Raw genomic sequence first — 23,331 nt, forward strand, 5'->3', positions numbered from 1 at the left:
CTAATGATTGTGTTGATAGTTATTACTATTTCAGTGGTCATAAGTATTAAACAGAAATGAAATGCAGTTTAGTGTTACAAAACATGAAAGTAGGGTTTCCAGATATGGTAAAGTGAAGTGTCTGAGAGAAATTCTCATCCTGGGTTCCAGAATTCCTCTTTTTACTTACCAGTGGTTTCTCTGCTTTAGAGATACTTATCCTGAGGCTTGAAATGCTTTTTCCCCCCACACATAAATAGGCTCTTCTCAAAGATGGCAGATAGTCACTTCTTTTTACCATACTCTCAGGAACAGAGAGAAGGGGTGCCACCCCTACAACAGTTACAAAATAATATGTTGTTATAGTTCAGATGAACTGTAGTACTAGGAAACCCCTAAATTTTCATTTCTAAAAATTGAATTTTTTTTTTTTTTTTTTGCTTTTCAGTCTCACTTTATCTCTGCACTGACAGTTGTGTTTGTAAACTCCAAATCCCTGTCCTCGCTTAAGATAGATGATACTCCAGTAGATGATCCATCTCTCAAAGTACTAGTGGCCAACAACAGTGATACACTGAAGCTGTTGAAAATGAGCAGCTGTCCTCATGTCTCTCCAGCAGGTATGTTGTGTTTTTTGCTAGACACATTTTAGTAAACTGCATTGATAAAATTAGAAAAATCTATGATCATTAACCTTAAAGGTGGATGAATATGGTGGACGAATATGACTGCTTCATCTCTTTTGCATAAAAATAATTTTAATGTAGTAATAGAATAGCATAATTCTGTAGGGTTACTAGCCTAGACACTGACTTTCAGCTTGTTTTCTAATCTTATTTGGTAAATTTATATATAGCACATGCTAGAAAATGAATAGAGAAAAAGAGGAAAGGACAGTATGAGGTCAGCCTGAAGTGCCCCATTAAGTAAAATAGAATTTTTTCTAGTTGTAATTGAGCTGGTAGGGTAGGTATTGAGTCAGAGCAGTCACATAATTGCTTTTCTTCTTACTATGTGGAGGGAGAATTGTACTAAGTAGTGGCCTTATATTGCAAGATGATGTTTTTTCTAAGTTGAATGTTGGAGCCAAGAACCCATCAAATGGGAGAAGAGCATTATAAAAGTTGTTTCCAGTTTCTCTTAAATAGAATTTTCTGAGCATTACTACATTAGTCTAATTCGAGATTATTTAAATTCCAGGTGGTTTGTATTGAAAAATGAGTATAAATGCTACTAATATATTATACTACTGTCTGCTGCTTCATTCCTGACTCCTTTAGCTGTGTAGTTTGGGAAACCTGTTCTTTAAGGGATAGTGTCAAATCTTTGATCTTTACAAAACACTTCCAACCCTCTTGCCATCGCTAAATATCAGCCTTCTCCCAGGAAATGATTCCTTTTTAGATGGAAATTGCTTGCTCATTCTCCCAAGTCTCCTGGCTCATTTTCTTTTCTCCCACAGGAGGCTCCTGGTGATGAGAATGGCTTGGTCTACTGTTGTGTTTTCCTAGCCAGCTCTGCCACTTACAGATTACCATTGAAGCTATTATAAAACAGAAGTTAAGAATAGGCTTTGGCAGTTACTTCTTATATAACCTTGATTACATTTTTTTATCTACTGTATAGGTCTTCTAGCAGAGTAAAGTCTATGCTTCCTGGCTTCATAGTGTACAAGGTCCTTTGTATCTTGACCTCCACCTATCTCTTTAATCTTGCTTTGCTGGCCACTCACTTGCAGCTTTTATTTGGGCCCTATGGAACCACAGATAGTGGTTTGTACCTTTGTTTATGGTTGCTCAGTACACTTTACCCTGTGGAATACTTGCTCAAATGTTTTAACTTCATCTCACTAACTCCATCCAGCCCAACCTTCAGAATTCAGCTCAGATGTGACCTGTGTTGACCCTCCCTTCTTTTTTCTGCTTGAGATCCCCTACGTGTGTATTTCCAGAAGACTCTGAACATTATTGCTAGCATTTACCACATTGTATGAGAGTCTTTATGTCCCTGATTTCTCTGTAAAACTGTGGGTTCATAGTTCTCTTTATTCAGGTATATCCTGTGTTCACTCATTTTTAGTAAATGTACACATCAGTTCTGATAGTATAGTATAAACTTACCTGATCCCACTTAAATGCAACCGCCCAGTGGGTTCACCTTGCCCGCTGCCCAGACAGAACTGATTTATCAAGACAGGAATTGCAGTGGAGAAAGAGTAATTCATGCAGAACAAGCTGTGCGGGAGACTGGAGTTTTGTTATTACTCAAATCAGTGTCCCCTCGCATTTGGGGATCAGAGATTTTAAAGATAATTTGGCAGGTAGGAGCTTGGGAAGTGCTGATTGGTCAGGTTGGAGATGGAATCATAGGGTGTCAAAGTTAGGTTTTCTTAATGTCTTCTGTTCTTAGGTGTGATGGCAGAACTGGTTGGACTAGATTACCAGTCTGCGTGTGTCAGCTGACCATTTAGCCAGCACAGGGTCTGCAAAATATCTCAAGCACTGAACTTAGGTTTTACAATAATGATGGGGAGGTTCAGGCTCTTGGAGCCAGAGGCTTCGGCTTCATGACCCCCACATGGTAATTTCTAATCTTGTAGCTAGCATAGAAGTTCTGCAAAGGCACACTGGAGCTCAGGCAAGAAGGAGGGGTCTTTTTGTGAAAGGGCTGTTATGAATTTTGTTTGAGTCAAACCATGAACTGAATTCCTTCCCAAAGTTAGTTCGGCCTATGCGCAGGAATGAACAAGGGCAGCTTAAGGGTTAGAGGCAATATAGAGTTCATTAGGTCTGATTTCTTTCACTGTCGCTATTTCCTCAGTTATAATTTTGCAAAGGTGGTTTCATAGTGACTTCAGGAAAGGAAGAGAAGAGAAAGAAGACTTGTAATACTTTTTATTTGAAAAGTATAACTGAGGTTTCAATTGAAATTTCATATTTACATATTTTCCATCTATATTTTGCATATTTGGACAGTTTCTCTAAGTTGAAATTAGGTTCTATTTTCTACTTTCTTAACTGAACATTTAGTCAATTTTGTTTCCATTTCATATAGTTGTTATAATTGTTTGTAACTGGTCCTCTAGGTTAGTATGACTGTTGGTGCCACTAGTGCCTGTTGCTTCCTTAATATTAATTATCAGCTTGAACTTAAGAACATTTAGTTACTTAGTTCCCTTGTTGATAAACCAACATTTGCATTATACTTCTAAGGTTGTACACTTGTTTCTGCTTTTTGCTGTGATTTAAAAAAAAAATTTTGGCATATAGCAGTTTGCTTGTATTAATTTCTTCTTCAGGGTACATTCTTAAGAAGTGGATGTCCTAGGACAAAGGGTCCAAATGTTTTTGTGCTTCTTGTCATGTTGCTTTTTTCCCAAATGAGTTGTATGAATTTATAGTGCCACCACTAATCATCAGTTTAGTAACAGCTTTACTGTCATATAATTCACAGTTCTCATTTAAAATGTACAACTTACTTTTAGTATACTGATAAAGTAGTGTATACATCGCCACAATTTTAGAACACTTTTATTATCCTAAAAAGAAGTCACATACCTCTTAGCTCTTGCCCCCAAAACCTCCATCCCAACCATCCCTAGGCAACCACTAAGCTATTTTGTGTCTCTGTAGTTTTGCCTGTTCTGGACATTTCATATAATTGGAAATCTGCCTTTTGACTATTATGAATAATGTTGCTGTGCACATTTATGTACGAGTTTTGTGTGGACTTATGGTTTAATTTCTCTTAGGTATATACCTAGTGATCATATAGTAACTGCCTATTTGAGGAAATGCCAGGCTGTTTTCCAGAGCTGCTGTGTACCACTTTACATATCCACCGCAGTGTCTTCTAACACTTACTTGTCTTTTTGATTGTAGCCATCCTAGGGGGTAGAAACTCACTGCAGTTTTGAGTTATATTTTCTTGATGACTAAAGCTGTTGAATATCTTTTTTTTTTTTTTGTGAGACAGGGTCTCACTCTGTCACCCGGGCCAGAGTGCAGTGGTGCAATCTCAGCCCACTGCAACCTCCGCCTCCCAGGAGGAGGTTCAGGGGATTGTCCTGCCCCAGCCTCCTAAGTCGCTGGAATCACAGGCTCCTGCCACCATGCCTGGCTAATTTTTGTATTTTTAGTAGAGACATGGTTTCACCACATTGGCCAGGCTGGTCTTGAACTCCTGACATCAGGTAATCTGACCGCCTAGGCTTCCCAAAGTGCCAGAGTTAAAAGTGTGAGCCACCACGCCCAGCCCCTTTGCCTTTTTTCCAGTTGGGTTTTTTCTCTTAATTTACTGAGTTGTAATAATGCTCTAATTTTATTTTACCTTTGTCACTGTGTTATGTTTTTAAACACTTGGAACTGTGTATTAGTGTTCTTTTTGCTGTGTAACTGACAGATATACACAAAGCAGCATAAACAAACACCCATTTATTCACTCCACTATTCTGTACATTAGAGCTGTAGGTAGGGCTCAAGTGGCTTCTCTGCTTACAGTCTTAAAAGGCTGAGAGGAAAGTTTCAGGAAGGCTAGGCTCTTACCTGGAGTATCTGGAGAAGAATCCACTTCCACATTCATTCAAGTTACTGGCTGAATCAGTTCCCTGTAATTTTCGGACTGACATCCAATTTCCTTATTGGCTGTCAGCAAGAGACTGTTTGGGGGTCTCTCTGCTCTTAGAGGCTGTTTTTCTTTTTTGACTCTGTCTAGCTTAGAGCCAGCAATAACATGTTGAGTCCCCTTTGCATTCTGAATCTTTGACTTCCTTTTCTCCAGTCAACCAGAGAAAACTGCTTTAAAAGGGGCTTATATAATGAGACTAGGACCGCCCAGATAATCTCTCTCATGTATGGTCAGCTGTGCTGTTTATCACAGTCATGGGCATGATATCTTATGGAATTCACAGATGCTAGGCATTAGGGTATGGAATCTTGGAGGCCACAACTGCTTTTGTAGTTATTAAATGATACTCCAAAGTTTTTTTTTGCATTGTTGATTACCATTTCCCATGTGTTTGTTTTCTTTTTTTATATAAAGCTTTTTGAGATTGCAAAGTACAGAGGTATGCTTAGGTTACCTTGAATAATCAGGGTGTATTTCAAAGTATATAAGATAGCCAGGTGTGGTGGTATGTGCCTGTAATACCAGCTACTCGAGAGGCTGAGGCAGGAGAATTCGCTTAAACCTGGGAGGCAGCGGTTGCGGTGAGCCAGGATCACACCATTGTATTTTGTATTTTATCCTGGGTGGCAGAGTGAGACTCTGTGTGTCTCAAAACAAAAACAAAGTATATACCTACCTTCTGGAAAACAGAAACTTTGTGGTTGCTGAATATTGAGACATTACTCCCTCTTCTGGTGACTCATTCCGATGATTCAGTTTATCTCTTCTGATTCTATTGCCTATCTTTTCCCACTGTTATAAAGCTCTAGCTTATATGTGGGCTTCCGTTTTGTCACTTCTTAAGCAGTAGCTAAGTGCATGGACATAAGAATCACTTAGCCTGTGTTTGTATTGCAGATTTGCTATTTTTAGCTAGCTGTCTCCATTTCAAGTTAGAAATAATACTTTTCCAGATTTTTAAAATTATTTGTGGGATAACATCTAGTACCTGGCATATCATACTTGCAACAATAAATAGTGGATGAAAATATGATGTATGTTTTGTTGTTCTTATTCCTGTTTCTAAACATAAGAAAGAATTTGATTAAGCGGGTTACTTACCAGGTAATATAAGGTTCCTCTTTGGGGTAGAATTATAGTAGTTTGGGTGTAGTGACTCACGTATGTAATCCCAGCCCTATGGGAGGCCAAGGCAGAGTCAACAGAATTGAGTAATTATTTTTGACATGATTATTTAGTAGTATCTTGGTATTTTTTCTTAGAAATTAGGGTTTGAACTTCAAAAAATGTCCTTTGGCCTCCATTGCAGTGATCATGTAATTATTTAACCTTTTAGTGTGAGTAATAATTTTTAAAAAATAAGGCACTGTACAGTACTGAAATGCACTAACCTTAGTGATGGTATATTTTTTAAGTGACAGAGTTCATTATTGTCTGAGTTGATGTTTTATTTTTTTTAATAGATGAGATTTAGAATTGTTTTCATTTTCTTGTAGACCAAATAGATTTTAAATGTATTTTAAATGTATCCCTTCTAATTTAACTGTACAAATAAATTTTAAATTATATAGTTTTTTGGCAAGGGAACTGTGACAAACTTTTGTGGGACATGTACTTGATTGAATTTTTGAGCAGATAAACTTTTACAAAAACTTGCAAATAATTAGTTTTTTTCCTTTCTTTCTTTCAAGGTATCCTTTGTGTGGCTGATCAGTGCCATGGCTTAAGAGAACTAGCCCTGAACTACCACTTACTAAGTGATGAGTTGTTACTTGCTTTGTCTTCTGAAAAACATGTTCGATTAGAACATTTGCGCATTGATGTAGTCAGTGAGAATCCTGGACAGACACACTTCCATACTATTCAGAAGAGCAGCTGGGATGCTTTCATCAGACATTCACCCAAAGTGAACTTGGTGATGTATTTTTTTTTATATGAAGAAGAATTTGACCCATTCTTTCGCTATGAAATACCTGCCACCCATTTGTACTTTGGCAGATCAGTAAGCAAAGATGTGCTTGGCCGTGTGGGAATGACATGCCCTAGACTAGTTGAACTAGTAGTGTGTGCAAATGGATTACGGCCACTTGATGAAGAGTTAATTCGCATTGCAGAACGTTGCAAAAATTTGTCAGCTATTGGACTAGGGGAATGTGAAGTCTCATGTAGTGCCTTTGTAGAGTTTGTGAAGATGTGTGGTGGCCGCCTATCTCAATTATCTATTATGGAAGAAGTATTAATTCCTGACCAAAAGTATAGCTTGGAGCAGATTCACTGGGAAGTGTCCAAGCATCTTGGTAGGGTGTGGTTTCCCGACATGATGCCCACTTGGTAAAGACTGCATGATGTAGGGCATGATGAATAGCACCTTAACTTCAAGCAAATGTATTATAATAAAAGTTTTATTTGCTGTAGTTCTGATATAATTCTATTTTGTGGCACAGAAATTTGATATCTTTAGTCAGTATATATTAAGATTGTTTATTGGAAGACCCACGAATGAATTTTGGTCAGAAAACTGTTTCCTTAGCCTAAGAGCAATCATATCTCTGAATGTTTTTTTTTAAATGTGGTTCAGATGTGAAAGTAATAACCAGTTATACATATTAAACAGTTTACAGTCTAAAGGAAACAAAACCTATATAATATCCAAGAAGTACTAACAGGTTTTCTGAAATGTTTTGTTCTCTATGCATTTTTTTAAAAATGTAAACTTGATACTTTAGGGTCTTCAGTTATACATACACCTGTTATAAGGTGTTTAATATAGCTCAGGAAAGTGAGCATTTTGTGAGAAAAATGGATGTATCATTTCTAATGAAAAAGATTGTTACAAAGCTGTTTAAAGAAAGATACATATAAGTAATTGAAACACTTAGAAAACTGATAAATGTCACACAGTGGTATTACAGAAGGATAATACAGAGCCAAGATCAAATTAAAAGACAATAAATGGAACAGAAGGGAGGCTGTGTTTAGCTTTGTATAAACTTTTAGGTTTGCTCTGTAATCTGCTAAACCATATACATTCTCTTGTGGTATGTTACTCTGTATGTGGCACTTGAGGCACTGTATGTAAAGTAAGGAATGCTTTACTAGTTCTCCTTGGTTTTCTTTATCTTTATTTAAACTAGCTTTGAAGTATTAAACATTAATTGAAATGATAAGCTTACCTATTTTTAAAAGCCAAATTTAAATAAATATAGAACTTTAAAATGTTAATCAGTTGTTTCCATGAAAGAATATTAGTTTCCAGTAAAGTTTAGTGATGGCTCATTCATTTTTCCATTTTGGAAGTATATAATTATGTAAGTAGAATTTTTAAAAACCACAAAAGCACCATTGTACAGTCTAGCATAAACAGTAAATTTAAAAGAGGATATATTTAAGTTCATAATCATTTTTTCAGTAAATATTGCTCAGTGAACTTGAAAATTTTAATAGAAAAATGTCTGCAGTTTTGTGATTGTTAATTTGGTTTAACTGATACTTAGGTAACATTTTATATTACTTTCATATGAATAAAGGTAATCCATGCATTGTAGAGTCTATAAAATGTTGAGTTTTTTTTAGATGTTATAAACTTTGATTCTGGGCTCTAGTGTTAGTAGATATTACTGCCCTCCTGAGGGAAATCAGAAGTGATTTACTCCCAATGGAATACATTAATTCTTAGTGGCTCTTTTCAGTAATATGACTTTTAGAAAGTATCTCAGTAGTTAAGGAAGCTAACAGTCTTAGATCTATTTTTAAAATGGATGGCCTTCTTAAGAATAAAGCAAAAGGTGATTTTCTACATAATTTATGCTTCCCAAAAGTGATAGGCTCTCCTGCAGCAACAGGAGATGTGAGAAGAAAAAAGGCTTATCTAGACTCGAAAATTAAAAGCAATTACAGTAATATTTCCCCTTTCTAAATAGTAAAAAGCTGATTGTACAAGAATTATTTGTGCTAGTGAAGTTTTTCTTCCTTGAACAACTTTGGAAAAATGGATTTGACAGTACATAATCAGTTCTAACCAAAGCTTGTATTTGGAAATTTACTTTTTGTACAAATTGAATTATATAATGCTTAAAATACTTTAAGTCACTTTATAAGCAAAATACATAGTACTTAATTTGTTTATACGGTAAAGTATATGTTAAATGCTTTGAGCAATTTGAGAATAAAAAGTTACTAATGCTGTTGTATTTTATACTTTTTAAAAACTACCCAAACATACTTATTTGACTTTCATCTTAAAAATGTATGTTTTTGTTTCAGATCCATATTTGATGGGTATTAATAATATTAATGTTTATGACAGACTCACTTTTTTGAAGATAAAAGGTTAGGCTCATGGGACCTATTCTTGAAATAAGCTCTGATGCCTAAAGAAACGGGGAATTTAAAATCTACCATGAAATAAAATTTTTAAATTTTTCTGCAGAAAATGGGTAAATTGCAAATAAGGAATAGTTGTTTCTGCATTCAGAATGAGAACTTATAAAATACATTATTTAGACGTAGAATTATCAGTCTTGAACCCAGCCAGTCTTTTTAGAGATAAATATCTTTATGTAAATCAGAATAGTTTTTCATCTATTGAAATTATTTTCATTGTTTTACTGGCTTTCAGTTTATCTTGGTAATTTGAGCTGTTTTAACCATACCAGAAAAAAAAGGTATGCTTGAAGATTAAGTCAGTTTACTACATTTTAAGAACTTTTTTCTATTTATGGAAAAGTTTAGGCTGGAAGGAAGGAGATTGTGTGAAGAAGGTTCAAGCCTCCACTAGGTCCTTAAAAAAATGTTTTTTACACTAAGTTCTTTAACATGCTATAGTTAATATCCACCCCACACATAGATGGGAATGGTATTTGCACAACTCCAACCCCGGTGTGTCTGTGGGACTGGTTTTAATCTTACCAAGCAGTCAGGAAAATTCCAGCTGTACTCTAAAAAGGACAAGCCTTTTACTCTAAAAGTAAAGAGCTTTTCCTTAGAATAATCAGCCCAGTAAAAGGATAAATAATCCTAACTTGTTTTAGGTAGGAGAGAAAATTCTGAAAGGAAGGTTTGAAGAGCAGGAAACTACTTGGACAGTAAAGGGTAAATATGATGAAGATGCTGGAAACACTTTGGCCCACCTGTTTGATTTTGTGAACAGGGAAAAAGCGTTTTGGGACATGGTTCTTTGTATAGCCTGCCAACAATTTATTCAAAAAATAAACTCATAGGGAATATGCTCCCAGGTAATTAATTAAGTGCCACCACAGCAGACCATAAAACTGGATAAGACTTCCTAAGACTTTGATTTTTCTCTGATTTTTAAGGAGCTGCCAATATTGAGGGTTCCAGACAAGAGTTTGGTAGTTTTATTCACCATGTTTTCCTCTACCTGCAACAATATACTAGGTGACACTTTGTAGGTATACTTACCTAATATTGAGCCACATTAGTGAGAGGATATATTCACTCTAAAGCCCTAGTCAGACTAAAAATGTATAAATTTTATACATCTACAACTTTATTTTGAGATAAGGTCTTGCTCTGTTGCGTAGTCTGGAGTCGAGTGGTGTGATCTTGGCTCACTGCAACTCCCACCTGCTGGGTTCAAGCGATTCTCCTGCCTCAGCCACCCAAGTAGCTGGGACTACAGGCACCCGCCACCACACCCAGCTAATTTTTGTTTTAGTAGAGAGGGGGTTTCACCATGTTGGCCAGGCTAGTCTCGAATTCCTGACCTCAGTCGATCTGCCCACTTCAGCTTTCCAAAGTGCTAGGATTACAGGTGTGAGTCACCACACCCAGCCTACATCTAGAACTTAATAGCAAAATAGAAACTGGATTTAAGTTGTGTTTAAGTTGTAATTAAAGGGCAGCAAAACTTAATTGGCAGATTTCTGCATGGATATGTTTTGGTTTCCTAACTACCATTTTGAAAGCATGTTCTTGAATCATCTTTACTTGAAAGCTCTACATCTTGTAAGTAGAGTTGATGGGTTTAATTCTTAATACTTTTGTAGGCCAGGTACGGTGGCTCACACCTGTAATACCAGTACTTTGGAAGGCCGAGGTGGGTGGATCACCTGAGGTCAGGAGTTCGAGACCAGCCTGGCCAACATGGTGAAAACCCTTCTCTACTAAAAATATAAAAATTAGCTGGGTATGGTGGCGGGTGCCAACATGGTGAAAAACCATTTCTACTAAAAATACAAAAAATAGCCGGGTGGTGTGGTGGTTCATGCCTGTAATCTCAGCTACTTAGGAGGCTGAGGCAGGAGAATTGCTTGAGCCTGGGAGGCGGAGGTTGCAGTGAGCGAGATTGTGCCATTGCACTCTAGCCTGGGCATCATGAGTGAAACTCCCATCTCAACAAAACAAAACACTTTTGTAAATGTTAATGCTCTCTGTGCTGTAGTAACCTGAATCTGTGGTACTTTGTCTTCATTAAGATTCTTAGGAACAGTAAAAATCTTAAATGCTTTTTTTTTTTTTTTCCTGCCTCAGCCTAATGTGTAGCTGGGATTACAGGCAAGTGCCACCACGTCTAGCTAAAGTTTTTTTGTATTTTTTTTTGGAGAAATGGGGTTTTACCATATTGGCCAGGCTGGTCTCGAACTGCTGACAGTGATCTCCCCATCCCAGCCTCCCAAAGTGCTGGGATTACAGGTGTGAGCCACTGTGGCTGACCAAAAATCTTGAATGCTGTTTTAATGTAACTGTTAGAATCTTGTTTAAAAGTTCCAGGTACAGTTGTCCTCGGTTGTTTTTCCTATGAGACCAAGTTCTTTGATTTGCACTGGACAAAAACTTGGTACAAGAATCCTTGTCTCTTCAAGGCAGTTCTGGAAATCCAAAATCCCGTACTGTTTTCCCAGAGCAGTTTTCCTTAGAATCTGGTAGAAGTTGGTGTTGCCCGAGTTTAGCCGCTAGATGGTGATAATGTACAGAGCCAGTTTTCTTGTGACATTGTGAAGACAATTAGGTGGTTAAAGAGGCAGAATTCTTCTGGAATGGTTAGGCACTATTATCAGGAGTAGACAGGCTAAATGAGAGGCATGAAAATAAGTTCTCTCTATTTGAGGAAGACTCTCCCTCAATGCAGGAGGCAGAAATGGTATGGTGGAGAGCTTCTCGTGACTGGGTTATTTTCAGACTGTTGTGGGACTAGTTTTTTTTAAAAAAAAGGTAAAATGAATTCCTAGACAAAGTAAGACCAAAGACACATGAAATACTACAAGCTCCAATTTTTAAAATTAGATTTTACAGAAACAAAAACCCTCTGACAAATTGCTTTAAAAGTTTCTAAAAGCTTCCTGTCAGTATCTGTACTTTTCCTCACAGACCAGTAACATCTGGTTGGCAGGCACTGGTCTGAGGACCACACTTTGAGTGGTGCCAAAAAGCCTGTATAGTGCATTCAATTCAGGCAGCAGAACCTGGGTTCAAGACCTGACTTCATTACTACTAGCTGGGTAGCCAGGGAAAGCTCACTTAACCTTTCTAAGGTCCAATTACTCATTTGGATCAGGTTAATTATATCTATGATTAAGCTTTTTATGAGAGCTCAATAATAATGTACTAACCTCTCAGGAACCACTTGAATGTTAGTTGAAACTGAATCACATAATTGGTACATTTACATATTAAACATGAATTTTTTTCTCCGATATCCACTCCATCTTCTTACTGACTGGTGTTTTCTCCATGAATAGAAACGTGTTCAGTTGATCATCAAATACTTAAAGGACCTTGAAAGCTTGTCTGGCTCTAATTAAAGCACAGCTACTTGGTGACCTTAGCAGGAACCTGTCCTCTCTCGAAGTGCAGCCTCTTCCACTGCGCTGACAGCTTTGTGGGAAGAGGGAGAACTGGAGGAAGCAGTGAAGAAGTCAGAAGGTACCTGTTTACTCAAACATGTCTGTAGCTATACACCTCCATAACCCAGACCTTAGAAGAACCGCTGAAACACTAGGCTATCAGTTTAAAGTCTAGGTGATTACAAAACCCAGGAAAGACTGGTACATAAACTAGATTAGGCAAGATCAAGGATGACAATTTGTTCTGATTAATCATTATCCCTGCCATTCACTGTGACCTGCCAAACATATACAACTTCCATCTTTACAGTGGTCCTGACAGATGAATCATTTTAGAGATAAGCAAAGTAGGGTATAGAAATGTTAGGTTGCTCAAATAACAGGAGCCAGTTACTAGCTAGTGCCAAAATGCCAGCCAGAAATGTGTGTTAACACTGGATTTGCCACATCTAGAAGCACAACCACTGGTGTCCAAACAAATCTCTCAAGTTAGGTGAATGGAATGTAATCAGACTATACTAAACCTGGTTCCAAAAGTTATACAACTTGTAAAGTCAGTCTAAACTACCAAGACGCACTTAGAAGTGTAACTGCCATACCAGAAAAAAGAGCTCCCACCACGAAAATGTCATTGAAGGTATTTATTTTTGAAGGTATTTTTAAAATCTTGGCACACCGTATCTATAACTGGGTCCAAAGGTTCTACATAACTGATGTTAACAAAGGCTACAAATTAAAACAGCCTTGGAAATTGAAATAAAGGTCACCTAACTTGATCACTTTGGTCAATATAGTACGAATTTCAGCTTCTTTCCAACAGAAAAGTCCTGAGATGTTAATATGCAGTGATTCTGCTGATGTGCATTTTGTCTTTCTGCACTAAGGAAGAAAGGCTAAGAAATTAAGGAAGAAAGGCTAAGAAATTGATGAAATCACCCCGTGAAAACCAGATGCTGGTGATGAGAGGAAAAAAGAGCAGTAGAATTAAGGTTTCATAAACTAGAGTGTGTTGTTGTTGTTGTTGTTTTGAGACAGAGTCTTGCTCTGTCACCCAGGCTGGAGTGCAGTGGTGTGATCTCAGCTCACTGCAACCTTCACCTCCCGGGTTCAAGCAATTCTCCTGCCTCAGCCTTCTGAGTAGCTGGGACTAAAATTAGCCACCATGCATGGCTAATTTTTGTATTTTTAAGAAGAGATGGGGTTTCACCATATTGGCCAGGCTGGTCTCAAAACACCTGACCTTGTCATCTGCCCACCTTGGCCTCCCAAAGTGCTGAGATTACAGGTGTGAGCTGCCGTGCCTGGCCGATAGTGTTGTTTCTGTTAGGTAAAGGGATTTCTTCATATGTTATTTTAATGAAAGGGAATTTCATAGGTAAAAACCAATATTCAAAATTATAAAACAAATAAAACTGTCTGTGCACAATCACTGCATCAAAAATTTGCAAGAGACTCAACAGAAATTCTTTAGTTGATAAATGCGGTTTGAAGGGGTAATAAAATTTTTTTATGGCTAAAGCAAGAGTCTTGTTTCCTGTTGGCCCAAAAACAGATGTTTCATTTCCCAGATAAGTAGGTTCTCCACTGTAAAGAAATATTCTTGTATAGTTGGTTTCTATTTTCTTGAACTCTGCTCCAAATTCAGCCAACTTGTTATAGGTCCTTAACACAAATTTGGAACAGTCATAGGAATCAAACCACGTTTCTGCACCTTCTTCTGGGCTGGCTTTTACAGTCCATGTCTCATAATAAATTCCTGTTTCGTTGTCCTGTTTCACCCACTTTGCCATTTTGTTGAACATGTTTCCTAGTTTAAAAAACAAAAAATCACCTAGTGAACAAAGTTAACCATGTTAATATTTTTTTTTGAGACAGGTCTCCCTCTGTTGCCCAGGCTAGAGTGCAGCGGTACAATTACAGCTCACTGCAGCCTTGACCTCCCGGTCTCAAGTGATCCTCTCACCCTCAAGTGATCCTCCCACCTCAGCCTCCTGACTATCTGGGACTACAGGTATTGGCCACCAAACCCAACTAATTTTTAATTTTTTTTTTAAATTTGAGACCAGCCTGGGCAACAGGGTTTTGCTGTGTTGCCCAGGCTGGTGGTCTCAAACTCCTGGCCTCAAGTGATCCTCCTGCTTTAGCCTTCCAAAGCACTGGGATTACAGGTATGAGCTACCATGCTCAGCCTAAAAGTGTAAAATGTTTTAACTTAAGACTATGGATGCATGTGAGAAATGATGGTTTTGAATTTCCAAACTTGCATTTCATAACAGGAATCCAAGCTCAGCCAATTTTTATCCCATTTTTCAAGGCACGAGATATTTCTAAATTATAAACATTAGACATGATAGGTGTATAAAGAGAAGTTGTCTTACATGCTAATTCTGCAATCATTTAAGCTACAATCAAAGCAAAATTATACAAATGCAGAAGCTCTCTTTCTGTACCCAACTCACCAAATACTGGATTCAGAGGCAAATGAGAAAAGGAAAGCAAAAAAAAGAATTGTGAAAGGGGAAAAGTTGAATGGGCAAAGACAGTGTAAGAAAACTGGAGGTGTGGGAAAGGTGAGCTTTTCTGTTGCAAAGCATGCTATGCATAAAGTATGCATGGCTGCCTCAGGAGCTGCTGCTCTAGAAGGCTGGCTATTACTGTTAGGAGAACAAGCACCATATCCCATCTACCTTGCATGTTTAGTACTTCTCTTTTTTCCCTGTAGTTGGAGTTGTTGGGATGCTGCTGAACTCTTCCCCCCATCACAGAAATTCTTCCAACAAATCAACTAAACTAAAAATATTTTAGGCTGAGTTCATGGACTATGCAGACTCCAGAATGGCTAACCCTCTCTCCTACGATCTTGTACCAGACCAGAATAATCTCTCCAAATATTTAGAAAACACTACTCTGCATGGTTACAACTCTCATCTTGGGCATTTATTTATAATGCCTAATAGAGCCAGGCCCCAAACACTGCATTCTGTCACTGTATAAAAACCTTTCTTTGGTTATTCCAATTTGAGTCTATAAAATAAATACTTCATGTTCTGTAAAATGAATATAGAGTAGCTACCTTTATAAATTTTATGGAAATAAAATTGTGGAACAGAATAAAGCCTGTTGTATTAGAACTGGGGATACTGTTCTTAGTGTTCTTCAACTTTCAAAAGCCACCGCTATACTTAAGAGACAAGATGCTTCAAACACTATTTTGTAACGTGAAGAGAGGTCAATCACAGGATTATTCACAAGGCAAATCGATGTTCTGAAAGATTTAAGTACTGATATATGGAAATATTTTACAAATACAGTGATCACTTGTTCATATGATCATTGACTTTATGTCAGAAGAAAGGGTTTTCAGACAATGATGTAGGCATAAGTGGGGAAAGGTGTGAACAGGCCTGGAATGAAAAAGCAGCTAATGCTTTTACTGAGCTGTGTTAAAAGAGGGATAGACTTTTGTATTGGGATGGTTTAAGGCACATCAATTAGAAAGTAGAAGAACTGATTAGAAAACAACATGGTGGATTCAGCTAAAATATCCCTAAGTTACATTTAAAAGACCTCAGTTTTATTCCTGATTCTGCTATGTCCAGCTCTTTGACCTTGAGAGGCAGGTAAGTCATGTTACCTAGCTGGGCCTCAATTCCTTCTTTGTAGAGGATGAGTATCTTATCCTCTCCCTTGAACTGTGAGTTAACACACCTCGAAATCATTGGTAAAGAGCTGTACAAATAGGAAGTATGATTGCTTCCTCAACTCCTGGGGTTCACTGAATCATTTCCACAACAGTGCTTTCATTTCACATGTTTCTACTTTTCTGGGGAACAGCATTTTATAATGTAATGCTCCATAAATTATATGGACAAGCGCCTTACTTTTCAAATGCTATGGTAGTATCATCTCCATTTTACACATGAGGCAATGGGCCAGTAAGGTAAAATGTGACCCAAGTCACATAAGGAGTTACTAATGAAAGATTTGCTTAACTCCTTTCGTTACTAAACAATAATGCGGCATTCGCAACAAAATTCCAACTCTCAGCAACTTTCCAATACATCCAAAAGAAGGAAAAATCTCAGAGACAAAATATTTAAACCGCTTAAGGGGGCCTCAAATATAAGATCATATATATTTTGGGAGGCAATGTACCAAAGTAGTTAGGAGAATGGGCAATGGGGTTTGACTGCCAGGGCTGGAGTCCCACTTACTAAGCTTTGTAACTTTAACCTAAGCTGGGTAACTTTAATTGCTCTGTGCCTCAGTTTGTCCATCTGTAAAATGGGCAAAATAATAGTAACTACCTCCAGAAGTTGTCATGATGAATGATGTGATATAGGTACTCAGAACAGTGCCAGAACCAGTCTTTATGAATAGTAGCTATTATTTTTCAACATAAAAATATCATCACTAAATTTTTTCAGATATAGTTAACATATCCTTTAATCAGGCATTTTATGGATTTCTTTTCCCTATTTCTTTTAGAAAATCCAATTTAATTGTAGAAAATATTTTATCATTTGTTTTTATGACAGGAAAAGAACATTTTTAGGGAAACATTCAAAGCTCAGAGATAAGCTGCTCATCACCTACAAGTGAAGTTCTGCATGAGTAATAGCAAATGAAACAAAAACAAAGATAAGTAGATGAGAGTTAATTAAACTAAAAAGCTTCTGCACAGCAAAAGGAACAATCAGCAGAGTAAACAGACAACCCATAGAGTGGGAGAAAATCTTTGCAATCTACACATCTGATAAAGGACTAATATCCAGAACCTACAAGGAACTCCAATCAGCAAGAAAAAAGCAATCCCATGGGTGGCTCACACCTGTAATCCCAGGACTTTGGGAGGTGGCTGGATCATCTGAGGTCAGGTGTTCGAGACCAGCATGGCCAACATGGTGAAATCCATTTCTACTAAAAATACAAAAATTAGCCGGGCATGGTGGTGGGTGCCTGTAATCCCAGCTACTTAGGAGGCTGAGGCTTGCTTGAATCCAGGAGGCAGAGGTTGCAGCATGCTGAGATCATGTTATTGCACTACCGCCTGAGCAACAAGAATGGAACTCCATCTCAAAAATAAAAAAATTTAAAAAGCAGGGGAAGAGGAAGGTAGCTAAGGACACAAATAGACAGTTCTTAAAAGATATACAAATGGCCAAACAAACATGAAAAAATAACCAACATTACTAATGATCAGGGAAATGCATATCAAAACCACAATGTGATACCACCTCACTCCTGCAAGTATGGTCATAAACAAAAAATTTAAGGAAAGGAAAATAGATGTTGCCGGGATGTGGTGGAAGGGGAAGAGTTCTACACTGCTGGTGGGAACGTACATTAGTACAACCACCATGGAAAACTGTGGAGATTCCTTAAAGAACTAAAAGTAGAATTACCATTTGATCCAACAATCCCACTGCTGGATATCTACCCAGAGGAAAAGAAGTCATATATGAAAAAGATACTTGCCCATGCATGTTCATAGCAGCACAATTTGCAATTGCAAAAATACCAGCTTATCAATCAATGAGTGGATAAAGAGAATTGGTGTCTATATAGTGAATAAATGAAAATGTGGTGTGTATACATACACACACACCATGGAATACTACTCAGCCATAAAAAGGAATGAAATAATGACATCTGCACCAACTTCGAATAATGGTCTCCAAGTACATCCAAGTGAAGTAACTCTTCAGGAATGGACTGTATGTGCTCACTCGTAAGTGGGAACCAAGCTATGAGGATGCAAAGGCATAAGAATGATGAACTTTGGGAATTCAAAAGAAAGGGTGGGAGAGGGGTGACTACACATTGGGTACAGTGTACACTGCTTGGGTGACGGGTACACCAAAATCTCAGAGATCACCACTAAAGAACTTAGTCATGTAACCAAATGTATCCAGGTTTTTTGGGGTACAGGGGAGGCACAACTCCCCCAAGAGAATGTTACAGGTTTTTGATCTCCGCTATCTCCAAAATGAGAGAGGGGACCACTGCAGGTGCACAGTAAGCTTATAAAGTAAATATTGGACCCAAGAAGTGTTGCAGAAAGGTGATTTTATTTAGGTAGAGAAAAGAGAAAAAGAGAAGGAGAAGAGAGAAAACTTCTGTGAAGAGTGTGGAAGGGGACCCCAGAGGGGAAATCCAGCTGGATGTGGGGACAAGGACTTTTAACATGGGAGGAATTACCTCCTCCTTAGGTCCCCCCACCACCCTGGGCAATGAAAAAGAGTTCCTTTAAACTTCCGCTGGGGTGACTGACTTTTAGTTTCTTCCCGTGCCCACAAAATTTAAACATAAACCGTTAAATCTCCCGGATGGAGAGAGATGGGAGGGAGGCATGGCGCTGGGAAGTTCTTGTCCTTAAAGCTATGCCCTCTTGTGAACCCAGAAAAGAACACCTTCCCTCACAAACATCACCGGTTCTCTACAAACCTATTGAAATAAAATACAAAATAAATGAAAAAAATACTCCCAACGTTTAGTGGTTCCAGGAGTGCATTTTTCAAATGACCTCTAAGTAAAACATTAGTGAAATGTTTCAATGGAAGTATTATAATTTCTTTCATTTGGATTTTGATGTAGTTTATCAAATATTGCCATACTTTGAAAACTTACCTGATATAGTTGCTACTTGAACTAATGTCCCATTTTCCTTCCAGTGAGCATCCTCAATTCCCTCAAAAAAGCAGGCAGCGCCTTGATTACACCAGAAAGGGGCATCCATTTCCGGTCGGAGATGGGGAAATGTACAGTTGCCAAGTTGGAAAAGTTCATACCATTCCATTGTGTAGTTCTTGCCAGTTAATGTACTCCTGAATCCAATGGCATCGTGCATAATTTTCTGTGTAAAGACAATACATGTATAAGAGCAACTGTGACATAAGCATGGGTCCAGGTAACCTGATAGGAGAAAATGTGGCACATCACAAATGTGTATCAAGTAGAACAACTGTCTTCCATGCTGCTACTGTCATATCCACTCTGTGGCCCCAGACTCCAGGCCCTCATCCATCCTGGCTATGGCCAGTGCAGCTCATCTCAAACAGGAGGCACGCATGTTATGTGGACAAGCTCATAATTTCCTTAGAGCATAGAGCAGGCGTCCTCAAACTACGGCCCCCTGAGGCCATTTATCCGGCCCCCAGCCACACTTCAGGAAGGGGCATCTCTTTCATTGGTGGTCAGTGAGAGGAGCACAGTATATGGTGGCCCTCCAACGGTCTGAGGGACAGTGAACTGGCCCCCTGTGTAAAAAGTTTGGGGATGCCTGGCGTAGACTAAGTGTGAGGAGCCCCCATGCTGGTCTCAGGAAGGAACTCTACGGACCTCACATGGTGATGGGTTAATCTGGAAAAGTGACAACAGGATCTGGAAATTGAGAGGTGTGTCCTGCCTGCCTTGCCCCTTCTGGGCCTCTTCTCATCTTCCAGGAGCTGGGTACAGGAGCTGGGTTCAGATTCATGACATCACAACAGATAATGGTGATTACATGTTACTGTCAGGATTACAAAATCTGACAGTTACTATTTTTGATTACTCAAATGTGCTAAGAGAAGCACCAATAAACATGATCTAAAGTCAGCCATCTAAATAGAGATTACTCCCTAAAAATCAACTTAATAACCAAATCACTGAATTAACTAAAGTTCTAAGACCAAGATGGCATCCTTACCAAGTGTCCCAGGAGGTCTCCATATTTAAATTCCCATACTGGGGCTTGTAATCGAAAGACTTCAATATCATCATCATCCTTCATAACTGGGATAGGTGAGCCAGTTGGACAGAAAGTATACTTAGCTTGACAATAAGGATCAGGTTTTGGTCGGAAGTCAAAGCGTCTAATAAAGAAAAATAAACCATTTACTTAGATTCTAACAGGAATTGGTTCTCCTCACACCTTTTAGAATCCAGTTAACAGTTTTAGGGCACCATTCAATGGTCAGACCATAGTTAATAAATATAAACATACATTTTGTTATCTTTTGAGAACTTGCAATAATGTTTTTTAATAACAAATGATAAAAGGACTCTGATAATATATGCTTTCCTGTTCCCTGATCCCACTGTGAAAATTTTGAAGACGGAAATCTTGTCTTAAACTTTTTATAGCTCCAAATCATAGTAGACATTTGCAAATGTTTACAGAATAAATGAACATTTTTCCAATGTGCTCAATTTTACAAACAATCCATACATTAAGATTATTCAGATAATTATAAGTAATAGAATATATTTTATATTTACTTACAAATTAACATTCATTCAATATTTGCCGAGGCTCTACTAGATGTACAGGAACTATAGTAAGAAGGAGGGAAACAAAACACTGTTCCCTGTCTCATGGAACCTTGGGTGGGAGCTGGAAAGACATTAAACAAGTAACGAGTGTGGTATGTGCTAGACTGAAGAAATGAGTCCTATCGGCTCAACGGAAAGACAAATCACTGTGAGATGAATGGGGTGGGAAGGGCAAAGAGATGATGAAGGCCCGGCATAGGTTTTTAATGTAATTGGGCAGAAGGTTAAGGCAGAAGGCAGAGGAAACATTAGGTATTGTAAGACAAGCCTGGCACATTTGGTCTCCAGTATGTATGTAAGATTAGAATTCAGGCTTTGAGGCAGGAGTAGAGGCAGAAGAGATTGGCAGGGGCTGTCATTTTGTCACTAGGAGAGTGTGCATCCAATTCCCTGGAGCCTTAACTGAAGACGGCTGAGCTCAAAGGATGTTAAGTAGCAGATCTGGTAAGACTGAATTTGCTATAAAGTAAATCTTATTTCATGAATTAAAAGAGGGTAGGGCGAGAGGCCAAATTAAACATGAGAGATCAGTTAGAAGGTGACCTCAACAGTGCAGGCAAGAAAAGAAGACGGGAGAAGGCCACAGCAATAGGGCCTGAGGGGCCATTGCAGTTGAATTCAGCTCAACAGACACACTGGTCACCAATAATCTGGCACTGGAAGAGAAAGCAGTGGTGGCAGGGTGGTGGCAACAGCTTCCATCTAAGAATCCCCACAGTTCTAGCCAGATCTACCGTTTTACTATCCTAAAAAATAAATAAAAATTTCTATTTTAACTTAAGAAGTTGAAATCTTTATGCTAACCAAAGCTATTAACTCTCCCAAAAGTTTCTGCCACTTGGGTACAGTGTTTTAGAGGCACTTACCTAGTTTAAACAAATACATAATCACATAGAGATTTCACTTACGCACAGCAAAATCTATTTTAGTTCAAAGGTAACGTAAAACGTATGATTTAAGTGTGAACTTAATAAACAAATATTATATTCAATTGAAACTTAGATGGGGGCATGTACTTAATATCTGAGACTAAAAACAAACAAACAAAAAAACCAAAAGAAACTCCCACTAAAAAGCCATAGTAAACACCTTGCCCTAATGTTCAATCAAATCGTTTGGATTTACAACTCTTCCTACTGACCAATTTTTACTTCTTATAAACATTTTATTATTAACATTTTCAAGAAAATTAGTTTCAACCGCAAACCTCTCTTTCCCCGTAGTGTATCTATCGAGCAAAACAAAAAAGTGCTGCAGACCTTTCAGGGAGCAGAATACACTAATATCTAGGTTTGACAACAGCTGGCATTTACTAGATTTAATCCTCCCAGCAAACCTATGAGGTAAGTGCTACTACTATTCCTAATTTTCGACTCAGGCCATGCGGGCACAGAGATTCTGAGTAACCTTCCCAAGATCCCTGGTGATGACGGAGCCAGATTTGACCTGCAGCAGGCAGAACCTAAAACTCGCTCCCCACAAAGAGGAAATCCTGCCTTCCAACTCATTACTCTGCGTGCAAAATAACTGTGTTTTCAGGTTTATTGTGTGCAGTTTTAGCTGTTGATTACTTAGTCTAGTAAGTTAAAATTATGTCCGTTATAACTTGAATTAAAATAATGACGCCTCTGGTTTTTTTTTAAAAAAATAACTGTTTTCAAAAACTGCTGGTCTTTCTCCTGCCTGATGGTGACACCATGTTTTCTTTCTCTGTGTGTAGCTACCTCTGACCGCCAGAGGCTGTGTCTTCTATCACAAAGGCTGGAATCGGCCTCCCAGGTGTGCGGGTCTGTCCTCGACTTAGGACCGGTGTCCTACCTTGAGGCTGAAGACCGGACAAACGCGGTGACAATCTTCCCGGTCTGCCCAGGACTACAGGAGACGAGGATCCCGGTATGCGGGACTTTGAGTGCAAAAACTGGGAAGTCCCAGGCCCAATAAGGACTTCAGGTTCAAACCAGAGCGAGTTGGTCGTCCAGTAAACTGTGCCAAATGTTCCGAAGTAATGATAACTAACGACAGTGGATGAATAAGAAATCAGACAGTCTTTTTTTAGACCACTCAAGAAATGAGCTACTTGTACCTAGAAGTCCCTCCATGAAATAGCATTACTCTCCTCTTCTTCTTCCACGATTTGGGACGGTCCTGAGTCTGCCCCAAGCGGCCAGAGGGGAGGAAAGGTCCCAGGGCTGCGCGTCACAAGCGGCTGCGACTTCCCATTCCTCAATTTCGCTCTCGCGTGCGCTCCGAGCTTCTCCCGGCGCGGCCCCCGCACCGTCACGTGACCCGACACAACCCGCAGCGCGCGGGGCTCCCCGGCCCCGCACCGCCACCTCCCGCATCGCCGTCCCCGACCCGGACCTTGCACGCACCGCCACACTCACTTGTAGGGCTCCGGCCAGTGGCGCCGGGAGGGACTGCCCGAAGCCCGGAGCCAGCCCGGAGCCGCCGCGAGGCAGAGCAGCGCCAGGGCCCAGCCCCGGGAAGCACGTCCCCGGGCCCCGCCCGCGCCCCGCCGCATCTCGACGCCCAGTGCGGCGTCTCCCGCCGGCGCCATCAGGCTGCCCCCAGCGCTTCCGGCGCCTCCCGACCCCCGCGACGCCGGAGG

At 39.1% G+C, this 23,331-nt stretch overlaps 2 protein-coding genes across 6 annotated transcripts in view; one reads left to right on the forward strand and one right to left on the reverse strand.

Annotated features, from left to right (window-relative positions):
* Positions 1 to 13,452, forward strand: part of FBXL3 (F-box and leucine rich repeat protein 3) — a 25,960-nt gene extending 12,508 nt beyond the window's left edge. For 3 of the 4 annotated variants that reach the window (XM_039473215.2, XM_074387580.1, XM_039473216.2), the window contains 2 exons: positions 428 to 599; positions 6,297 to 8,795. In XM_039473215.2, the coding sequence (XP_039329149.1) occupies positions 428 to 599; positions 6,297 to 6,940 (816 nt within the window). In that variant the 3' untranslated portion in view covers positions 6,941 to 8,795. Of the gene's footprint in view, positions 1 to 427; positions 600 to 6,296; positions 8,796 to 12,305 lie in introns of those variants that run through there. The other variant, XM_074387581.1, reaches the window with a different exon arrangement.
* CLN5 (CLN5 lysosomal BMP synthase) lies at positions 13,037 to 23,331 on the reverse strand. 2 transcript variants are annotated; one of them, XM_010341655.3, is made up of 4 exons: positions 23,108 to 23,331; positions 20,098 to 20,263; positions 19,041 to 19,266; positions 13,037 to 14,217 (listed from the first exon to the last, which is right to left on the reverse strand). In XM_010341655.3, the coding sequence occupies exons 1-4, from the start codon at positions 23,278 to 23,280 to the stop codon at positions 13,655 to 13,657; spliced, it is 1,128 nt and encodes a 375-aa protein (XP_010339957.3). In that variant the 5' UTR covers positions 23,281 to 23,331; the 3' UTR covers positions 13,037 to 13,654. The 2 variants fall into 2 exon arrangements, with proteins under 2 accessions (XP_010339957.3, XP_074243683.1); XM_074387582.1 differs by lacking the exon at positions 23,108 to 23,331 and adding an exon at positions 22,807 to 22,915.

The sequence above is a fragment of the Saimiri boliviensis genome, chromosome 16, assembly GCF_048565385.1.
Source record: "Saimiri boliviensis isolate mSaiBol1 chromosome 16, mSaiBol1.pri, whole genome shotgun sequence".
In the NCBI taxonomy this organism is placed as follows: Eukaryota; Metazoa; Chordata; class Mammalia; order Primates; family Cebidae; genus Saimiri; species Saimiri boliviensis.